Source organism: Polypterus senegalus, chromosome 7 (genome assembly GCF_016835505.1).
Source record: "Polypterus senegalus isolate Bchr_013 chromosome 7, ASM1683550v1, whole genome shotgun sequence".
NCBI lineage: Eukaryota > Metazoa > Chordata > Cladistia > Polypteriformes > Polypteridae > Polypterus > Polypterus senegalus.
This window is the reverse complement of record NC_053160.1, coordinates 191,987,053-192,007,761: the sequence shown is the minus strand read 5'-3', so window position 1 is coordinate 192,007,761 and position 20,709 is coordinate 191,987,053. Positions and strand designations below refer to the sequence as shown.

Below are 20,709 nucleotides of genomic sequence, written 5' to 3'. Positions count from 1 at the left end.
CATATGTGACAAGTGTGAGGTGGGGCTTATTGGCACAGGCCTTATGAAGGATTTATCTTAACATGTGTCCATATAGAGATTGACCGACATGTCCTCTCAGAATTCTGAAGAAGTCTTGGAGTACTTTGTAGAAGCCCCTTTGGTGGCCATGCCAGCTTCGGCTCTTCTTGGTGGGTCTCTAGAAGCTTTGCAGCCCTGGCTTTGAGCAGCTGAGCCCATTCTACCTGGCAGATCCTCTGAAGCTCCATTAGCTTGAGCTGCGATCTTCAGATCTTGTTCTGAAGGGCTGAAGTCTGGGCTGTGGCTGGGACCCTCAAGGACACCCCCAAGACTTGACAACGCTGGAGTGGCTCAGGGACTTGGCTGTGTGTTTCAGGTCATTGAACTGTCACCCCAGTCTGAGGTGGCCTGCACTCTGACCCCTCAGTGTTTGGCTGCATTGGTCCTCCTCTCAGTCTCCTGGTCCACCACCATTAGGCAGGTGGTGGTCTTCATCAGACACAGAGTTCCATGTTTGTCCCATCGGGTCAGGTCAGAGGATTTTGGTCCTCTCAGGGTCCCTCAGATGCCAATGGGGTATTAAGACACGGCGAACACAAAGCCTTAAAATATTGGAAAAGAGCGCCCTGAACAGGGGGTGCACTTACTTTTTCACACAGTCACTGTGTGTTCGTGGTCCTCGTAGTCCCGGCCAGTGGCTCTGGGTGATGTCCTTGGCCCCCCGATGCTCCGGCTGTGTTGGACAGAGCAGGCAGATATTCAGACTTGGGTGTAAAGTAAGGAGACGTGAGCCGTGACCGCCGTCGTTATTTGTAAAACGTAATTTAATGGGAGATTTTATAAAATGAACAGAAAGAGGAATCATCATTTCTACAAACCTACAAAGGACTGGGCGTCGATTGTACTTCAGAACACTAAAGACGACGACGGTGAGACGTGAGGTGACAAGAGGTGACAACAGGTGACAAGAGGGGAGTTCAGTTCCAGTGGAACACAAAGTAACAAACACCCCCAATGAACAACAAGCCCCCAAGTTCCAGATCTTCTTGTTGTTGTCTGAAGTTCCGGCCTTCTTCTCATTTAATTGTTTCATTCGTGGCTGCCACCGCTAATGTGGTGACAGATGGCACCTCTCTCTTCTACGTTTCCACCGTAATCCTTTCATCTACAGCACCACATTCTAAACACACGGCAAGCCAAACCATTAAAAAGTCGGACCGCTCCAAGTCCTCTACGTCGTCCCTTATGCCATCTCTGGGCCGCTCCGGTGGGCAGGCGTCACACGTCATGCAGGGTGTGACCGATGACAAGCAGGCCAGGGAGCCACCTGGAAGGGAAGTGAGAGACTTTGAAGGGTGAAAAACACAAAACCAATGACGGAGTCCGGCGTGGCACTCTGAGGATCAGCTGACGGTGATTCTTTATTCTGATAGGCTCAGCGAATCAAAGCGTTTCATTCTGGAGGAGAGGGGGCCGCAGGCATGGGGTCCACACCAGGACTCCCAGGTCCTCGACTGCTCCTGCCCTTAACTCAAATCAGCTATGAGGACACCTAGTGGAGACTAAGAGGAAGGGCACTGCGGTTTACTTCTGGGCAGCTCTCTTTACGCCAGGAGCTGCTGGGGTCTGGAAAAAACTACAAAGTGAGGGAGCCGACGTGAAAAACTCGATGACACATCAGGCCGAGCCAACAGATGAGCTAAGGGCCAGCCCAGAATGGCCACCTGCTGGTTGGTCAGACTTGTCACGCTCTTAAATATGTGACATGCACGGCCGGTGCCTGCAGGGGGCAGTCACCTGGTGGTCCACTCCAATGGAGGTTTACAACAGCACTCCTCGTTACCTTCCTCAGGAGAGCCTCCTTTCCAGGACACGTCTGCTCGGCGACACACTCGGGGAGATGGCCCGTCGGTCGAGGACTCTGTCCACCTCGGATTCCGTGGCGCCCTGTCAAGCAACCAATCAAGGACATCTGGTCAGATTCTCTTACATCATGCGGGACCCTCTAATGTGAGAAAACCCAAAGTTGCTCCCATTTCACGGATTTCATGTTCAGGGAGTGAGCTTGAATTCATTTGATTGGTCAATTTCCTTCAATGGATGCTTTTCTCTGCCAATCACAATAAAGCGACCAGTCAGCTGGCCAATTACATGCCATCCTTTACTGACTGGCAGAAAAAGGAAAGAGAAGACAAAAAAAAAGTGTGTGAGGGGGCCGAAGAGAGGAACACAATCAGCGTGATGGGTGCTGGCGGGTGACTTGAAACACAAGCACAGATGTGTCAGCTTGGCAGGGCGTTGGGGTCTGTCGGTGACGAGGGAGCTGCCAGCTGGCCAGTTCAACGGAGACTGTTTGAGACGGTGAATTCTTTTAGCGCAGTCATGTTCATCATCGGGGGGCTTTGACGTTATGAGGGCTGCACTGGGAGTGAGCCGGGATTGGGGTTTTCAGCAGTGGGGGTCTTCTTGCACCACATGAGCTCCAATGAATTTGTAAACATTTCATTCAATTCCGGTGTTCTTTGACATTTGACCCGCCGTGAATGTGGGGATCCCTCTTGAGACGTAAAGGGGCGGAGTCTGATGTGCTGGCAGAAGGGTGGAGCTCAGAGAGAGAGAGAGAGAGAGAGAGAGGGGCTGGCAGAAGGGGTGGAGCTTAGCAAAGGGACTGACAGAAGGGGCGGAGCTTAGTAAAGAGATAGCGACAGAGGATGTGAGCAGATAGATAGGGAAGGCACTATATAATATAATAGAAAGATAGAACTTTATTTATACCCCCAGAAAATTAAAAAAGAATAAAAAAGGAGGTGAAATCTGGGAGAAGGACACAGTTTGAGGGGGTGGAGTCTGAGGGGACATGCTGTCTGAAGGGGTGGAGCCCGTGAAAGAGACACAGTCCAATGGAGTGAAGACTCTGAGTGTGTGTGTATGTGTGTGTGGAGGAGACTTTTAAAGAGCAGCCCTTATGAGGCCCTCTGCCAGCCTGGCTCTGGGGGTCTCTGAGGAGTCTCAGGGAAGATCCTGGGTGGGATCTGCTTACAGAGATGGGGACAATGAGGACAGACGTTGTGGGTTCTGTAGTGTGAGATGTGCAGGCAGGGGACACAGTTGTGGAAGATCAGAGGAGCAATGGAGGGCGGCAGGCCGAGGACAGTCAGCATAGCTTATGTGACATTAGGGAGCGAGGGGGATCATCATCATCATCATCATCAGGTACTCGAGAATGCAAATGAATATTCAGAAATGGGCAGTCTCTGTTCAGTGCTAAATGGTGAGAAACAAACAGCTTCCTGACGTGGCAAGCAGTGCCAGCGCCTCCTCTGACTTCAACATGCAGTACTGGCATCTGAACGTGCAAAGGACCCCCACTCCCGGACCCCACTTTCGACTGACCGCCATTATATCACAACGACCCAACGATGTTAGTTTCAGTGTATTGACGGGACCCCCACACTGTGAATGACCGTCGTTTCATTGTGGTGATCTACAGTTCATTGAATGGCTTCTTTTCTAAGTGGCACCTCTCGTGAGTCCTCATGTGGGCCCCCACGACCCCCTACACCCCCATGCCCCCGTGTGACTGTTTGACCAACTGCCACTGCACTGCCAGTAATTTGTTTCCACTTAAAGCACTAAATACGACTTTGACTCCCCCTGAAGAGCGAGTTGTGTGAGGCCACAAACGCAGGCAACGGGTCACTTCAGTGGGCTCAGACCTTCAGACCCCCAGCTGCTCCTGCACACACCTGAGCAAAGGCACGAAGAGAGCAGCGAGGGTCCGAGGGTCTGCCGGAGCAGTGCCAGGCGTAAAGAGACGTTGGCATGATGAGGACTTCGACGTTCAGCTATTGAGGCGAGTTTAGCGCAGATTGAGCTTTTGTGCAATGGCGCCACCTGTCGGGCAGAATTAAAATTCATCTTTAACAATTTGTGCTGGCGTTGGGGTTTACTTTCACAGACGTCATCCCACAATGGCACAGTTTGAACTTATTATGGGTGGACTGCATGTTTGTCCACTACACACAGCAAGTAGCAGGTGGGCAGTGAGTGGGGGTCCTGCCTACAGAATTACAGCTTTAATAATCTGACACGAGCAGCTGAGCGCTGACAGCATCGGTCACCATATAGCAGTAAGGGGACACACCGTAAAGCTGCCACCTCCTCTCTAAAGTGCCCACCTCACTTGATCTCCACTTCCCCCTTTGGCTTCTCCGGACCCCCATCCCATCGGCCATACTCACGTAGTGCAGTCGCTCTCGGGCACCTGAGGAGGTCAGCAGTCGTCTCACTCGCTCGTGGATCAAATCCCAGGAGTATTCATTGTCCCCATGCGCCCTGTGGGGGTGAACAGAGGTGACCGTGAAGCAGCCGTATATAGCGCCTTTCAAACCTGTCTGCATAGGGGGAGCAGATGCACATCTGAGGTAAGCAACCCCACCCCGAGACGAGAGGGGGCGCTGTCACTCATGGAATGCTCTCTTTGTATTTGTGCAGCTCCAAGGCGACGCCCAGTGACGACAACTGGCTCCGCCCCTTCTGCTCAGAGGACCATAACGTCACGGTGCTCCTTGTGTCCTTGAGGATGACGTCTCATTAAGTTTCAGAGTCACCGCAGGACAGAGTGCCACCTCAGACCTGACCATGCAAGTGAGGCGCTGCCACCTGGTGTTTGCTTGTTTTTGTACCCCAGGGTTTATTTCTGTTCTTGTTGACGTCATTATTCAAATAGGGTGACCCAGCTGGCACCCCAACATTTACTCTGGACCTACCTCATGTCATATGTCACTTGACCACAGTAGAGAAGTCAGGCATGGCAACTGAACTGGCATTCAGCTGAATGATGGGCACCAATGGACGTTACAGATTCGTACTGTGGGGACATTGAGGAGCTTTTTGCCAATGTCCCCACCGAGGAGAGGGCACAGTGGCATTCACATACCACTTGAGGTGCCCATCAGACTGCCACTGCCCTCCCTATTGCCACTGACCTTTGTTTAGGAGACGAGCAGCTGGCTGCAGGGCTGGGTGACTGTCGAATCGTTGAGGCCAAGGATGGCACATTTGAGGAGCTTTTTTGGGCAGGCTTGGCGTTCAAAATGGAGATGCAGTCGCTGAGCTCATCGGTGTCAGTCGAGGTCCAGTTGTCTTCTGGGTCATCCAAAGTCTACAAATGATACAACGGCACTGAGTTAGTCAGCACAAAGAGCTGCGTTGATGGCAGTGCCACGGGCGCTAATGAGCAACATTGGGCAGCAACGTGCAAAACTGTCCACACCTGAGACGCTCAGATCTAATGACGGGTGTTAAGGGCTGACCTTACTGGCAGTCGGAGAATGGAGGACATGGCCAGCCACTAGCGGCAATGCCCGGGCTGGCAAGAGTGACAGAGATCAGAGTAGGCGATGCCACACACCGAATGAGGGCCCCCACCCCTTCCAGGGGTTTTACTTTAATGGGTGCAAACGTGAGCCCCTCCCCCAAAGTGTCACAGGCCCTTGAGCTGCGCCATCACGAGGAGGGACAGACGGACAGACGGAGAGAAGGACACTTCACTCATCCCGAGGTCGTGTTCTTCTCCCCGTAGTGAAGTAATGAACCGTAAAAGACCCGACAGAAAGCATTTGGGTTTTTCATTCTAATTCAAGTCATTCCTGTCCCTCATTTATTACTGACGTATGGTGCAGGTGGGCCTCTGGAGGGGTCCGTGGGGGTCTTATCCTGGCCTTGTCCTCATGTCACCCACATACAATGTGATGGCACGGAGCAGGTCAGGTCAGGTGCACTGTACATGACATACCAGATGAGAGGGGACAATGACAATAGGCTGACATTTATGACAATGACACGCCTGGCCTGGGCAGACGTCACCCGTGTCACACACACACACACACACACACACTGTCACATTGTACCTGCTCTTGGGGTCTTTGCAAGGAGCTGCTCCTGTGGGTCACTGCGGGACAAAAAGAGAAGCCAAAAGTTGGGAGGACATCGGAGTGACAGGGTGGACATCAGCATGGCAGTAGGGGACAAAAAAAAAACACAAAGAATTGAGAAATGTGACAATAAATCAATCAGTCAATCAAAACACCAAACTGTGTCATCAGATGTGTTTCTATTACGTATTCCTTTGTGTATTTTATTTCACATCACTGGATTCAAAGTGAATATAGCGCCTTGAAGGGTGGCACACCTCTAGGGTGGACACAGCAGGCCGGCCTCAAGGTGGAAGACCCCAGACTGCCCACCCAAGGACTAAAGGAGCCCCCCATGGGCTTCAGAGTGAGAACAAACCCCACCGTGGACAACAACCAAGCGAGACGCGGCTTCAGTTAGACACTCACCTGTCGTCGGCCGGAGTGTCGGGGAAACACTTCGAGATCTGGACCTCCGCAGAAAAGCTGGTGACCCCCTGCTGGGCTCGTCTTTGGTCTGACGGTCGTCACGGTGGGGAGAGAAGGACAAAGGTGTTAGCGGGGGGGCAGACGAACAAAGAAAGTAAAACTTCTGAAAGCAAAAGGAGCCGTCAACACAAAGAAGTGTCCGCCAGCGGCCACGGGGCTCATCAGGAGGAGCTTCACTCAGAAAGGCGCTATATAACGTCACAAATTCAGGACATTCAGGCCTTAGCCTGCTAGCTACCGACTGGTGACCATGAAAGGCGCTATATTAGGTGGCATAATCCCTGGGTCAGGCACCTTGAAGAATTCCATTTGTGTCACTTAACCTGCCAGTGCCCAGCTGTAGACCTGTACGTGCAACACACACCTGAAGGCGCTATATAAAACGACCAAGTCAGCTGGTTCAGTACTCGCCATGTGAATGAGTCACTGCAGGGTATCAATAAGGTGTCTCGGGACGGGATAGTAACGTCACATAGTAACTGGGGTCAGTCGCTGACGCCAATGTGTGACCTCGAGCAACTCACTTAAACTGCAGTGCCCAGCTGTGTATACGTAAAAATGTGTTACATTTACTAGGAAAGGCGCTATATAAAATGACAAAGTCACTAGAGAACAGTCTCCATCATTGACTCACTGGTCCACCCCGAATGAGAAACTGCAGAGGAATGGCAACGGTCATCTAGCGTATATCACGTTTCTGCAGATAGGACGGACTATGAAAGGCGCTATATAACATCTGACTGCACCCTCGTCTAACTGCGCAACACCAGCCGAGTCATGTCATCTGAAATGCGGAAAAGTGTCTACTGCATACAGAAGGAGTCCTAACTATGAAAGGCGCTATATAACCTTACAGTCGCTGGTTCAAACCGCACCATTGAATAATTAAATGAGTTCTGTCTGTCGGGGCTCACACTTCTGTGTCATGTGACCAAGTGTACTGCATATATGAGGAGTCTAAGGGTTGGACCGACTATGAAAGGCGCTATATAAGTCACCGGTTCAGACCCCACTACTGACGCACTGTCCAGCCTCAAATGAGCAACGGGCATACTGCACATGTGGTGATTGTGGGGATAAGGCAGACTATGAAAGGCGCTATATAAAACTGCATCGTTGGTTTGATGCCCTCTGCCTCCCACTTTGCCCTCCACTTGACCACCTGCCCCCAACTCTGGACTTCCTTTCGGACATTCTGATCTTAACAAGCCCCCCTCGCTGACCTCTTGTGGCAATTAGAGTCTCTGCAGCGCCCCCTACAGTACAGCAGGCCCCTGCTATTTCACTCCACTTAAGACGCCTCCAAGTTTCTGTTTTGTGTCTATAAACACAAACAAGGCAATGATGTGCTCCCTGGAGGTGCTGCCCCCAACTGCTCTGCCACCCTGATGCCCTCCATGCCACTTTCCGTTATTCCATCAAACACCTCAGCCCAAATCCACCAACTCTGGCTAGCCACCTACCTCCTGCCGTGGCTTTGAGTCCCACTCACGTCTGGCCACAGGTGTGTGTGGTGCCAGGCTCAACGGGCACAGCATGTCCTTCCAGGAATACTCAGGTGGTCTTCTCTGGAGACGGGGTGACAGGGAGCGGGAGCGGAATTCCACTGCTGGCTTCCCACGGCTTCTGCCTTTTAGGGTCGCTGGCCTCCTGGTGGCACTCGCTCGGCTCTTCAGAGGTTTGCTCTTCAGTTTTTGTGTTTTCCCGATGTTTACTTTTCTTGACGACTTTTCCTGCATTTCACAAAATTGAAAAGAAGAAAACAATCCAGTAAAGTATCTATCATATAGCGCCTTTCAAAGCACATGCCATCACAGGCTGCTCCATTAGAATGGGCACTAGAGGCCAATGTGCCAGAGTAATTGTCAGTGTGCCCCCTTGTGGATGAAATTTGAAACTACAAATTCCATTTTGGTGGCTGAGCCTTCTCACCGAACCCAACGTTATGTCACCAGCAGGGAAAGGGGGCTTCACCCACCAGAGTGGGCATCTGGAGGTACTGAGCTGTCTGGATAGGAAAGGTCAGCTGAGCAAATGAGCAGCGTGGTGAGCGGCTACTATCCCCACTCACTCGGGGGGCACGTGTCTGCTTTTATATAGTAATATACCCACAATAAGGTGAACTTGGCAGTCTGGGTATAACAGGTGAGCTGTGCACATGAATGGCCTGCTCAGTGCTTAGGGACTCAGAGGTGGCACATGTCTGGCTTTATATAGCGCCTTTGAGTGGGCGAATGGCCACAGAAGAAAATGGCTGCCTGAATAGGAAAGGTCAGCTCTGTAGGTGAATGGCGTGATCAGCGCTCAGCGAATCAGGGATGGCACAATTGTGTCTTTTTATAGCACCTTTCACAGTTAGCAGCAGCCCAATTTTTATGTAGCATGGGGAGTGGGTGGGCCCTATGGGTGGACATCATGGCATCTGCCTGAGCCTCCTTGAGGACCAAAAAGCACAGCCTGGCACTAGGAGTGGAGAGGCAGGCTTTGGGCACCAACAGCATGCCATGGGTGAATGGCACCATACAACACAAACTCAATGGCAGTGAGGGGACGACAGACACAGGGTGGCCTTACCAAGGATGTCCTGGGGCTGGAGTGGCCGTCAGAGATGGGCGAGAACTCGGCGATGACTGTTTTTGTTGAAAACTCCAGTTTTGGTGCAATGCCCTGCAGAGGATGACAGACAGAAAAATGTTCATAAAGACAAGCAGGTGGCAGAGAAAATGGCATAGCGGGTGAGGAGCCAACACACCATCTGTATGGCACAGCATCTAGTAGTAATCAGCACTAATAAGTGGGCATCTTCACCAATTATGAGGGAAACATGGGTGAACAAAACACGGGCAACCCACTGAAGCAGAAGCTGGGCCAAAGGAGGCGGGCACCCTAGGCACATCTGTAAGTCATCAGCCAACAGATGTCAGTATGACACAAGGGAGTGCTGAGCCAGAAAAATGCCAAGGTGGCCAAGGAGCTTCTGTATTTAAAGAAACCAGTGAAAGGAGGGATGAGCAAAGGATCATCAGGTAAACACACACACACAGCAGTAGCTGCCCCTCTGGGTCTACCAGTGTAGGACTTGAGCCTAATCTACCACCCTGTTTGCCCCTCAGGTGCCATACAGATGCTCTTCATCACCCCCTACCCTCACTTCTCTTGACCCCAGGTGCTGTTCCTACGGTCAGTCTCAGGCTTTCTGACCACTCGCCCTCTGACCTTTCGTCTCCACCACTGACCTTTAATACCCCCCCATAGATCCCTCTAGTGGCTGCCAGGCTTCACTGCACTGTTCGGTGCCCCAAGCCCCCCCCACTGGGCAGAGGGATGCTGTCTTGGCCTGTGTGGTCTTCTCTCATATTGTTTGACCTCATGTGGCCAGGGGGTGCCAGTGCCCTGTCCTCTAGTGCCCCAGGTGGGCATTACACACTTTTTTCTTTCACTTACACTGGTGTCTCCAATTGCACATTAAGATCACCCAACTGTTCACACCTTGCCCTGGTCTCCAGTCCTCACCTAACATGGCAGACACTGGTGGTGCCTTCCTAACGAGACCCTAGTGGTGCCCTGAAGACAAGTCCTGATTGTTGGATATGCTGACCTTAGGGACAGGAACTCTGTGGTGTCAAGTCTTGTCTTTTCTGAACTGAGTCGTTTGTTTGGCACCATTCTACACTGCACAGGATGCCCATTTGTGCCAGCCTCTGTGATATTAGTCTAGACATGGCATTGCGTTACGGACCAAAGGACCGCATCATGTCGAACTCTGTCTGTTCGGGTCTGTAGTTCATCTTCAGGACAAGGCACATGTCACTGACCAAAGCCAAATGATGACAAGTGACATGGAGATCTGCACCCACCATCCACACCGTGACACAAATGACAACCTGACTGTCACCTCTGCCTCTATGAAAGAATTCCCATTGGTTTGGGGGTCCACTTCTGGAGCAGAAACCAACCAAACCAAGAAGTGTCAACGCTGGACCCCTGGAATCTTCAAAGGGGAACTAAAAGTGAAAGCGGAGCTGGGGTCCTTAAATACTGGACCCCCATGAAAGAGGAGTCCATCTTCACAAGCCGGACATCTTAATTAAAGTGATGTGGAGGGAAGAATTACTGTAAGAAGCGTCCAGCCGCCCACTTTATAAGCTCGCGGGGAATCCCCCTACCCCACCCCAGAGGAGACGCCAACCCCCTGACATTCGTTTAAAACACCAGCGGCCCACATTGAGGTGACACGCAGCATCCAGCAACTTCCAGCGGCGGTCAGACTGGTGGTGTCAATGAGAAGCCCACCGTACAAAGGAAGAGGAGCCATAAAAAAAAGAAAGAAAGAAAGAAAGAAAGAAAGAAAGAAAGCTGTTCTGTGAGTGTGTGGCGCCCTCTTGTGGCCATAAGCAGAATTAGAGAAAAAAGCGACGGCATTGAAACGACGAAGTCTTTGGACATTAGCCGGCCTGCCCGCACTACGGCGACAAAAGAAGAAAAAAACTCGAAACCCACCCAATGTGCCTACAGACACACACAACCAACTAATGGAGTCCCACAGACGAGAACTGAATCTGAACAAACGGCCGCATGCCAAGCATAAAAATAAAATCCTCAGCTCTCCTCAAGGCATTTGAAAGTCGCCTGGCACCATCGAGCTCAACGACCGGGAACTGCCAGTCGACTTGAAAAGACCCCAGAGGAGCAGGCAGAGGCACAGGGAGAACACGCAGACCCCACATGGACAGGGAGAAGGCACAGGACTGAACCCGGGGTGCAGCATCGGGGATAAGCACTGTGCCAACATGCCACCCTCAGCAAGGGCAGAGCGGCACTGGGTAGAACAGGCGGGTCTGAGGGAGATGAGAGGCGCTATACAACACTAAACGTTACACGTGAAGGGTACAACATGAGAAAGGGGTAGGAAAGGCGCTATATAATAGAGAGGGAGCTTTCCTCAGGGTGAAGTTTGGACTTCTTACAGAAGCTCAATAACTAAATAAATATTCTTATAGCATGACAAGCCGATACTGTAAATGTCACACAGTGTAGCCACCAATAAAGTCAAAGTCTCCTTTATATAAACTGTATCTAGTTTGTCATTGTATAGCAATAAGAATACAAATAATTATTTAAGTAATTAATTTATTGAACTTCTTAAAAAAAAAAACCTTTCTCCCTGAGGACAAATGAAGTCCAATTTATTATGAAGTGCCTTTCACGTCCAGCTCTCTGTCTATTTACGTGTACCGTGCGCTTCACATCTGATCTACTGCCTTATGAGATCTTTATTAAATATATAGCGCCTTTCACGTGCCTCTTGTATCCATAAGTGTCACGTGGCTCCTCACATATCACACACACAGAAAGAGCAAAGGCGCTATATAACAGCAGCGCCGAGGGAGGAATTTATCTTTTTCGTTTTTAGGAATTTTATTCTGGGAAGTTAGACCCACCCCCCTGCTTTGCCCCGCCCCTTCGACCCTTATTCGTGAATGAGCACTTTTAAGATTTCATCCCTCACTCGTCCCCTCATTTCTTTGCGGTCAACTCACAGGGAAGGACGACGTCCGCCTCATCAGCACCTCCCGGTCGACGCCCGGCAGCATGGGGGCCAGTTTGGGTTCTGGAAACAGAAATCTTCAGACGTCTTCTTCGTAGCCTGCCAAGGCTTCTCCCCCTCGAAAAGAAGAACGAAATACAAAGTGAATGGCCGCTCTCGTCCTCGTGCGCAATCCCGGACCAGACAGTGACATGCCCCCCGAGACAGACACGTAGACACACAGGGGCTTCAACACCGCACTACGCTGATGCGACTCTCAAGATCTGGACCCCCCAGGTCAGAGGAAATGTACTGGTGGGGGCTTAATTACAATACACATTAAACCCCCCTGATTTTCGATTACCAACACAAGCACAACAGACGCGAGCCACAGGAAGCAACGCCGCTGCAGTGACCCGTTTCTGCTGTTCGTTGATTTCTATTCCAGCCGTGTCGGGGGCTCCAACCATTTTCATTCCAACCAGTTCCTTAATCAGAAGCTGATCTCGGCTTTAATCAAAGCTGCTCTTAAGTTCGTGGCATGTCGGTGTTTCAGTTTTCTAAGACCACCATTGGTGACCTGAGCAGTTGAACGTCACCAGCCCTTCACCTTATTTTTAATGTCAGATGTTGTGTGAGGGACACCTGTTAGCCGGTCACCCCAAAGGTCATGTGAAATGACAAATTACCCTCGGGGGTTAATAGTGGGCGTCGACTCAACTTGAGAACACGTTGTCCCCGTTCTGTGTCTTGCTATTGGTTAACTGCTAACTGAGGGGGCGGAGTCTTAAATAGCAAGGCAGCCAAAATGAAGGCAGAATAAGCAACAAAAACTGGCCACTCCTTAAGAAAAGGGTCAGAAGGGAAACCTGGTAGACCCCTCAGAACCGGAGACCCCACTCTTAAAAATCAAAATGCCAGAGAGGTTCTTCAGAGCGATGCCACAGGGCAACCACGTTTAGTCTCCAAAAGACCCTTCTGCATAAAGAAAGGCTTAACAGGGATTTTTTTTCTTTATTTAGTTCTGCACACAGTGAATGACCAGGACAGGGATGTGTGAAATACCAGTGGGTCGTCACTTCAGGGGGACGTCAGTAGCTCAGGCTAAGGCACATAATGATTAGTGATTTTTTCTTCTACATATCAGGAAGTTTCTCAAAGAATCAACTTGAAATGTTCGAGAATGAAATGGTGCTGGGCAAGCACTGGGGCTGCAAGGAACCACAACCACCATTACGACATAACCAAGGACCGTAAAGGAGTGCAACGTGCGCCCAAACTGGAGGACTTCATACACCGGCTTAACGAATTCTTACAAGATGGCGGATTCACAAATGTCCCCGTGTCACTGGTCCTTGACAAGGGGGTGGCTTTTATTAATATCTGTACATAGAAATAGACATTTAAAAGTCTAAATATGAAACTTTACACACGAGACGCACCAGCTAGGCTGGACTATCTTTACTTTGAATTGTCTTACTTTATAGTCATTCTAGTGTACATTCAGACAAATGTGTGCGTGTCTATCTATCTATTATACAGTGCCTTTCATATCTATCTATCTATCTATCGATTATATAGCGCCTTTTATCTATCTATCTATTTATTATATAGCGCTTTTCATATCTATCTATCTATCTATTATATAGCGCCTTTCATATCTATCTATTATATAGCGCCTTTCACTTTATCTCTCATATAGCGCCTTTTATCTATCTATCTATCTATCTATTATATAGCGCCTTTCATATCTATCTATTATATAGCGCCTTTCACTTTATCTATCTATCTCTCATATAGCGCCATTTATCTATCTATCTATCATATACAGTGGTGTGAAAAACTATTTGCCCCCTTCCTGATTTCTTATTCTTTTGCATGTTTGTCACACAAAATGTTTCTGATCATCAAACACATTTAACCATTAGTCAAATATAACACAAGTAAACACAAAATGCAGTTTTTAAATGATGGTTTTATTATTTAGGGAGAAAAAATCCAAACCTACATGGCCCTGTGTGAAAAAGTAATTGCCCCCTTGTTAAAAAATAACCTAACTGTGGTGTATCACACCTGAGTTCAATTTCCTGATTACTGCCACACCTGTTTCAATCAAGAAATCACTTAAATAGGAGCTGCCTGACACAGAGAAGTAGACCAAAAGCACCTCAAAAGCTAGACATCATGCCAAGATCCAAAGAAATTCAGGAACAAATGAGAACAGAAGTAATTGAGATCTATCAGTCTGGTAAAGGTTATAAAGCCATTTCTAAAGCTTTGGGACTCCAGCGAACCACAGTGAGAGCCATTATCCACAAATGGCAAAACATGGAACAGTGGTGAACCTTCCCAGGAGTGGCCGGCCGACCAAAATTACCCCAAGAGCGCAGAGACGACTCATCCGAGAGGTCACAAAGACCCCAGGACAACGTCTAAAGAACTGCAGGCCTCACTTGCCTCAATTAAGGTCAGTGTTCACGACTCCACCATAAGAAAGAGACTGGGCAAAACGGCCTGCATGGCAGATTTCCAAGACGCAAACCACTGTTAAGCAAAAAGAACATTAGGGCTCGTCTCAATTTTGCTAAGAAACATCTCAATGATTGCCAAGACTTTTGGGAAAATACCTTGTGGACTGATGAGACAAAAGTTGAACTTTTTGGAAGGCAAATGTCCCGTTACATCTGGCGTAAAAGGAACACAGCATTTCAGAAAAAGAACATCATACCAACAGTAAAATATGGTGGTGGTAGTGTGATGGTCTGGGGTTGTTTTGCTGCTTCAGGACCTGGAAGGCTTGCTGTGATAGATGGAACCATGAATTCTACTGTCTACCAAAAATCCTGAAGGAGAATGTCCGCCATCTGTTCGTCAACTCAAGCTGAAGCGATCTTGGGTGCTGCAACAGGACAATGACCCAAAACACACCAGCAAATCCACCTCTGAATGGCTGAAGAAAAACAAAATGAAGACTTTGGAGTGGCCTAGTCAAAGTCCTGACCTGAATCCAATTGAGATGCTATGGCATGACCTTAAAAGGGGGTTTATGCTAGAAAACTCTCAAATAAAGCTGAATTCTGCAAAGATGAGTGGGCCAAAATTCCTCCAGAGCTGTAAAGACTCATTGCAAGTTATCGCAAATGCTGGATTGCAGTTATTGCTGCTAAGGGTGGCCCAACCAGTTATTAGGTTTAGGGGGCAATTACTTTTTCACACAGGGCCATGTAGGTTTGGATTTTTTTTCTCCCTAAATAATAAAAACCATCATTTAAAAACTGCATTTTGTGTTTACTTGTGTTATATCTGACTAATGGTTAAATGTGTTTGATGATCAGAAACATTTTGTGTGACAAACATGCAAAAGAAGAAGAAATCAGGAAGGGGGCAAATAGTTTTTCACACCACTGTAGTGCCTTTCACATTCATCTATCTATCTATCTATTATATAGCACCTCTCATATCTATCTATCTATCTTTCTCTCGCTCTGTCTCTCCATTCACACGCACACACAGGGACAGCCGGACACCTGTGGACTCGCGCCACTGTTGATGCCTTTTTATCTTTCTTTGGATTTCCGCTGCCGTTTCGTCCTTGTGTTTGACTTTCCGTCGAGTCCGAGTGTCAAGCCGACCTCAGAACCAAATAACTAAGCGTGTGTGCTGAGCAGAGCGATGGCGACATCATGAACGAGCTGAGCTAGAAACAAACAACAAGAGAAGATGAAGAAGCTGCAGTTACCTGGAGGAGTCAGCTGGATGAGCTCAAATTTGACAGTTTCACCTACAAAACAAATAAAAAAACAAAGGTAGCCATCTTTCCCAAGAGCTTATTGAACGATCGACTTTGGTGACAATGAATTGTTCAGAAACGCGGAGCCCGAGGAAAACCTTTTTTTTAAATTTAAAGAAAACCAAATCGTGCCCCTGTCATTGTGCCCTCCGTCTGGTTCCCTCTCTCTCTTATATATAGTCATATAGTGTAGTGACCGCAGGGTCCGGTCCTGAGAGGGACATGCTGTTCAGATGGCTGCAGACTGTCCTGGGGGTCAGCAGGCATGGGGGGTCCCAGACACAGCACTTAGAGAACTTCAGACACGTCTCCTGGATGCCAAGCCCATCAGCCCAATGCGTAGCCACTGGTGGGCCTCACATTTGGACCCTGGCCTTGGCTCGGCTCATAGGGAACTGGGGGTGTCCATGTGGCACAGGGGTTACTTCTGACCCCAGCAGTGGTGTGAGTGAGCGGGCAGAGGTGCTGAAGGCCTGAGCAGTGTGGCACAGGCAGTGCAGAAGAAGCCAAATGGAACTCAGAATGCCCACCCATCTGTCCATCCATCCATTTCCAGTACTGAGTCAGGGCAAGCAGCCTGCTTGCCTAGTGGAGGACCCCAGACACCAATCCTGAGAGCAGCTGGCAGAGCTGACCACTGTGCCACCTGCTCTTTTAAAAGGAAATACAGGGCACAGGAACATAAGACATGAGGCAGACAAGAGGAGACCATCAAGCTTTTTTGTTTAGCTGATAACTAAGATGTCCCACCTGAAACAGGCTGTCCAGGTGTGGAGACCCCAGACAGGCGCTGGGACTGCCACTGGGCTTTAGTTGCTCTGCTCTGTCACCGCTGTCACCAGCTCTCCTCGTCACCTGATTTCTGTGAAATTTTACCCAAAGTTTAAAGGTTTCCTCCTTGGCACCCACTTCTGCCTAAAGGGGGTCAGCCATGTGTTTTTGCCCTCCTTAAACAATCACAGCATGAAAAGACACAGGAAATCATCAGGAAAGGGGCGGGGCGATGACATCACTATAATAATAATGAGGTGGGGGCGTTTCAGAGTGTCTATGGACAAACCGGAATGCCAAGAACTCAGAATGCCCACCCATCTGTCCATCCATCCATTTTCTCGCACCTGCTTGCCTAGTGGAGGACCCCAGACACCAATCCTGAGAGCAGCACGTGCCAGGCAGGACCTCCACCCATAGGGGGCGGCAGTCTGTGACACGGTATACCTGGGAGGGCATGCAGGGTCCTGTGACCCCCTCCAGACCCGAGGACTCTTTAAACTTACATACATTCTAACAAGTCGGCCATGATGGCAGGGTCCATCGCTTGTGGAAAAACCTGCAAATGGACCAAAGAAAGGCAAATGAACATCGAGGGACGAGCAGGTCACATTCATGAAATGTGACCGCCGACTCCATGCTGGTGGCCGCCTCTGTCACCTGAGGGTGGCCAAGGTGGTCTGCTGACCGTTTTCAGGCTCCACCCACCTTTTTGAAGGTCATTTTCTCGTGAAGCAGAAGTGGAAACACCGGCCGGAGACATTTGGACTTCTTATACTGGCCAAATAAGGAGACGCTAAGGTAGACGTCATCTTTGTCTTGTAAGAACACACCTGGACAGGTGACCTGTGGAAACAAACCACAGAAACGCTTTGAGCTTTCATCAGTGCCAACATATCGACGGGGGGGTGGGCAGCAGGCGTCCTCACATTAACAGCTCCTGCCACCTGCTGGACTCACTTGTCATGGCACTCTTATCAAAGTGTCGGGGTCAGCCGGGGGTCTTTCCCAGGCTCATGTCTTTTACTTGGTTTGGCACTTTAGGTCATTTCTTGAGATGTTGGTGTTGGTTCTGCTCATTTATCACAGAGTTGTTATTCTTCATGTCCTGCTTCTTTAAATGTCTTTACGTTCCCTGTTGTTTTTGGGTTGGACCCCCAAGAGGCAGGACCACCTCCTGCATCACTCCTAAGGACCTCCCCCCAGTCCCATAAAAGGAAGGGCAGTCCTGTGCGGTTCATTGCAATGCACTTTGGTGGTGTCAGTACTTTGGCTTCTGAGTGTTGCTGTTCTCATTGGATATTCGGTTGTCTTAGGATGCCGATTTGGGATTTGGGATTTGGAGTGGTTTGTTTTTGGATTGCCACTTTTGGAAGCACCTTTGCCTCATTTCTGCTCATTTGAGCATTTTATAATACTTTTCTTTACTAAACATTTTTGTCACTGATCTGTTTTAAAGCCAGGGGTTTATAGTAATCCCCACCCTTGTGTGGCGTTTTGATTCTATTTTAGAACTTTTAAATATTTTTGAGCTTTTGAAGCCAAAGCCCATTTGGCCTGATGTAGGCCAAAGCCAGCCAGTTGGGTAGGCACTCGGGCTGCAGAGAATGGGCTTTTTCTGGGCAGGCTCGTTTGGATTCTGGCCTGCCTTCTGGTTCATATTTTGGAGGCCCCACACCACTTTAGCCACCTGGTGTGCTGCAGACATTGCAGTGGCCTCCCAAGAAGCTACTCTTAGCAGTCAGAAGGAGGCGCTAGAGGGTTTTCATTTTATGTTTCTGTAGTTTAACAGTCGACCTGCGGACCCCTCGTTTTGTGCCCTATGGCTCCCCACTCATTTCTGAACACCTTGTAAGTGTAGAGTCATTAATGCCACCCCTGCAGTGGCACCTCGGCCTGGACAGTCACCTCACACCCAAGTGACTTCACGTCTTCCACATCCCTGATAACTCCTGACTGGGAGGAAGAGCGGACAGAGAAAGGAACTATTTAATGCTAAGTAGTTAAATGTAAAAATGATATTAAAAAAAAAATGAAGTGAAGCTAGCTTTACTTCATATAGCGCCTTTCATTAGAATCAGAAAAAGAGTGAAAGCCAAGTAGCACTCAAAATGATTGCAGTACAGAGAAAAGGAAGATCAGATAAGTAGCCAGTCTTTACCTGAGGTTGGTTTATATAGTGCCTTTCACGAAAGAAAGAAAGAAAGAAAGAAAGAAAGAAAGAAAGAAAGAAAGGAGTGGTATGTGAAAGGCGCTATATGTGGCAGGTAGAGGATGCTGGGATGTGTGGAGGACGTGGGGGGCCCAGAGGAGCAGCATTGAGGCAGGACTGGCAGATTGTGCCACAGGCCATCACTTCAGTGACATCAACATGCTGATCATCTGCAGAAGTGTGGTGTCCTCCACAAGTCGTCAGGGGTACACAAGGCTGGGTCTCACACACACGTGAGGTGAACTGGTCATACACAAGCCCCCACCTGAGACCCCGTTCAAAGGTGTGCCTACAGGTGAGTCCTGCATGCGGTGGCCTGTTGTTCTACCAGGCTTCAGCTCCTGACTTTGGTCACCCCAGTCCCTGTATGACCCTCCAGAGATGAGACCTTCAATGGCCAGGCACGGACCTGAGTGACCGCCCCGTGGGGGTCTACGGCAGCAGTGAGCTAGCCAAGAAAGCCAGTGGACCCTTCACGTCGCCCCTATTATGAATGTCACTTGTAAGCAGGGAGGCCCGTCTGATGTGTGGACCCTGCTGGGCGATTCTCATTTGCCCCCCAAACCCCCAATCACACACAGGTGATGTTGTTAGCAGGGGCGCCTGTAGGCTCCTCGTCCAGCCCTTCCTTGGTCGTGATTACCACACGCTTCATTTAAAGCAGCCCACCGTAACACGGCGTTTTGTTCGAGGGTCCCACAACAAACAAACACCCCGAGGTACGGAGGCCGCCGCTCGCCTTCCTTACCGCGTGAAGCTGCAGCTCAATGACAAGCTTCACCGCCTTCTGCGCCATGTCGAGTCGCCAGCCCCGAATCCTCTCCGCTCGCCTTTGCGGTTCAGTTGCAGATCGCAGGAAACAAACCGAGCGCCGGCTGAGGAAACGGCAGGGAGCGGCCGGCAGTAACGGCCGCGGCAGTCTAAAGCGTCGCGTCACCATGGAGACCGGCGGGCACGCGCACAGGGCCTTCTCCGCCTGAAGGCGTCGCGCGAGCCCGCGCCTGTGACGCGACTGCGGGGCCGCCATGCGTGTCGTGCCCGTGAGAGGGGACGGCGTGCGGTCAGCTGGGTGGACAATGGCCGCGTTTGGCCGCCCGTTTCTAACGAATGGTGCCCTAGGGTGCCAGGGCCGTTGCTGCCGATCCCCCCTTTTAAAATCCACATTTCAACAGGTAACCCTGCGCCACCACTGGACCCTTCTAACATCTGATGACAGAAGTACGTGACAAGGACACGTCAGTCACAGAAAGCCCCTCGTCACTTAAGTCAAGTAAGTCCTGACAACAGCTGTGTGTGAATCGCGTGCCACCGAAGAGGGACACGCTAAACATTCATTCATAGCACACCCCAGTACAGTAATTCATTGCTTTGGACCTCCTTATTATTTTAGAATCGTCCACGTTGCTTTTGCCACTAAGATGTTTTGTAATGGAGGATCTACCAGTAAAACAGAAACACTCAGCATAAGAATGGTCAGGCATGGCCGGGTCCTCGTAAGGATGAATTTCATACACACTTCGTCTGCTTAGGGCCCCAGGAGGATCAGCGTGGCGTGTGGACATTCAAGGGATGAGGGGGCTCCGCAAACACCCATGAAGAAGACCACCGGTGCCTCGGTGACCCTGACGACCGCAGATGGGCAGAAGTGAAGAAGTCAAGTCGCAAGTGCCAGTCCTCTGTACCTGTGCAGTGTGTTCATTCCAGGCTGTATCACTTACGCTGGCTCTTGTCATTCAGGGTCCCAAATGTCACGGGTGAATAGCGATGGGCACCACCATCTCGTTACTGGCTGAGGTGGCCTCAGAGCGCAGGTCTGTCCTTAAGATGACACTGACCTGCGTGTCCAGCTGTGTTCTGATGATAGGAGTGGCATCAGCGGGCATCACCCCAGTGACAGAACATTAGACAAAGTGGGACGAGAGCAGGCTGCTCAGACCAACAAAGCTCGCCAGTCCTGCCCACCTCATTCCTCCAAAATCAGCTGAAGTGGAGTTCTGAGGGTCCC

General features: G+C 49.9%; 1 protein-coding gene across 3 annotated transcripts; it reads right to left on the bottom strand.

Moving 5' to 3' along the window:
* Nucleotides 1-806: 806 nt before the first annotated feature.
* On the bottom strand, nt 807-19,627 carry LOC120533112 (spermatogenesis-associated protein 6-like). 3 transcript variants are annotated; one of them, XM_039759820.1, is made up of 13 exons: nt 19,453-19,627; nt 17,201-17,338; nt 16,999-17,051; nt 15,671-15,712; nt 11,945-12,069; nt 8,979-9,071; nt 7,868-8,137; nt 6,345-6,432; nt 5,913-5,953; nt 4,989-5,164; nt 4,242-4,335; nt 1,844-1,947; nt 807-1,327 (listed from the first exon to the last, which is right to left on the bottom strand). In XM_039759820.1, the coding sequence occupies exons 5-12, from the start codon at nt 11,996-11,998 to the stop codon at nt 1,849-1,851; spliced, it is 915 nt and encodes a 304-aa protein (XP_039615754.1). In that variant the 5' UTR covers nt 11,999-12,069; nt 15,671-15,712; nt 16,999-17,051; nt 17,201-17,338; nt 19,453-19,627; the 3' UTR covers nt 807-1,327; nt 1,844-1,848. The 3 variants fall into 3 exon arrangements, with proteins under 3 accessions (XP_039615754.1, XP_039615753.1, XP_039615755.1); XM_039759819.1 differs by having other exon boundaries at nt 17,003-17,051; XM_039759821.1 differs by lacking the exon at nt 1,844-1,947 and having other exon boundaries at nt 17,003-17,051.
* Between the last annotated feature and the right edge of the window lie 1,082 nt (nt 19,628-20,709).

Excerpts from the sequence above, each read along its gene's own strand:
- LOC120533112 (XM_039759820.1), bottom strand. The coding sequence starts at position 11,998 with ATGCTGCCGGGCGTCGACCGGGAGGTGCTGATGAGGCGGACGTCGTCC. Across the intron at positions 9,072-11,944 it reads GGCGGACGTCGTCCTTCCCT|GGCATTGCACCAAAACTGGA; the intron begins GTGAGTTGACCG and ends CATCCTCTGCAG. Across the intron at positions 5,954-6,344 it reads GACACTCCGGCCGACGACAG|TGACCCACAGGAGCAGCTCC; the intron begins GTGAGTGTCTAA and ends TTTGTCCCGCAG.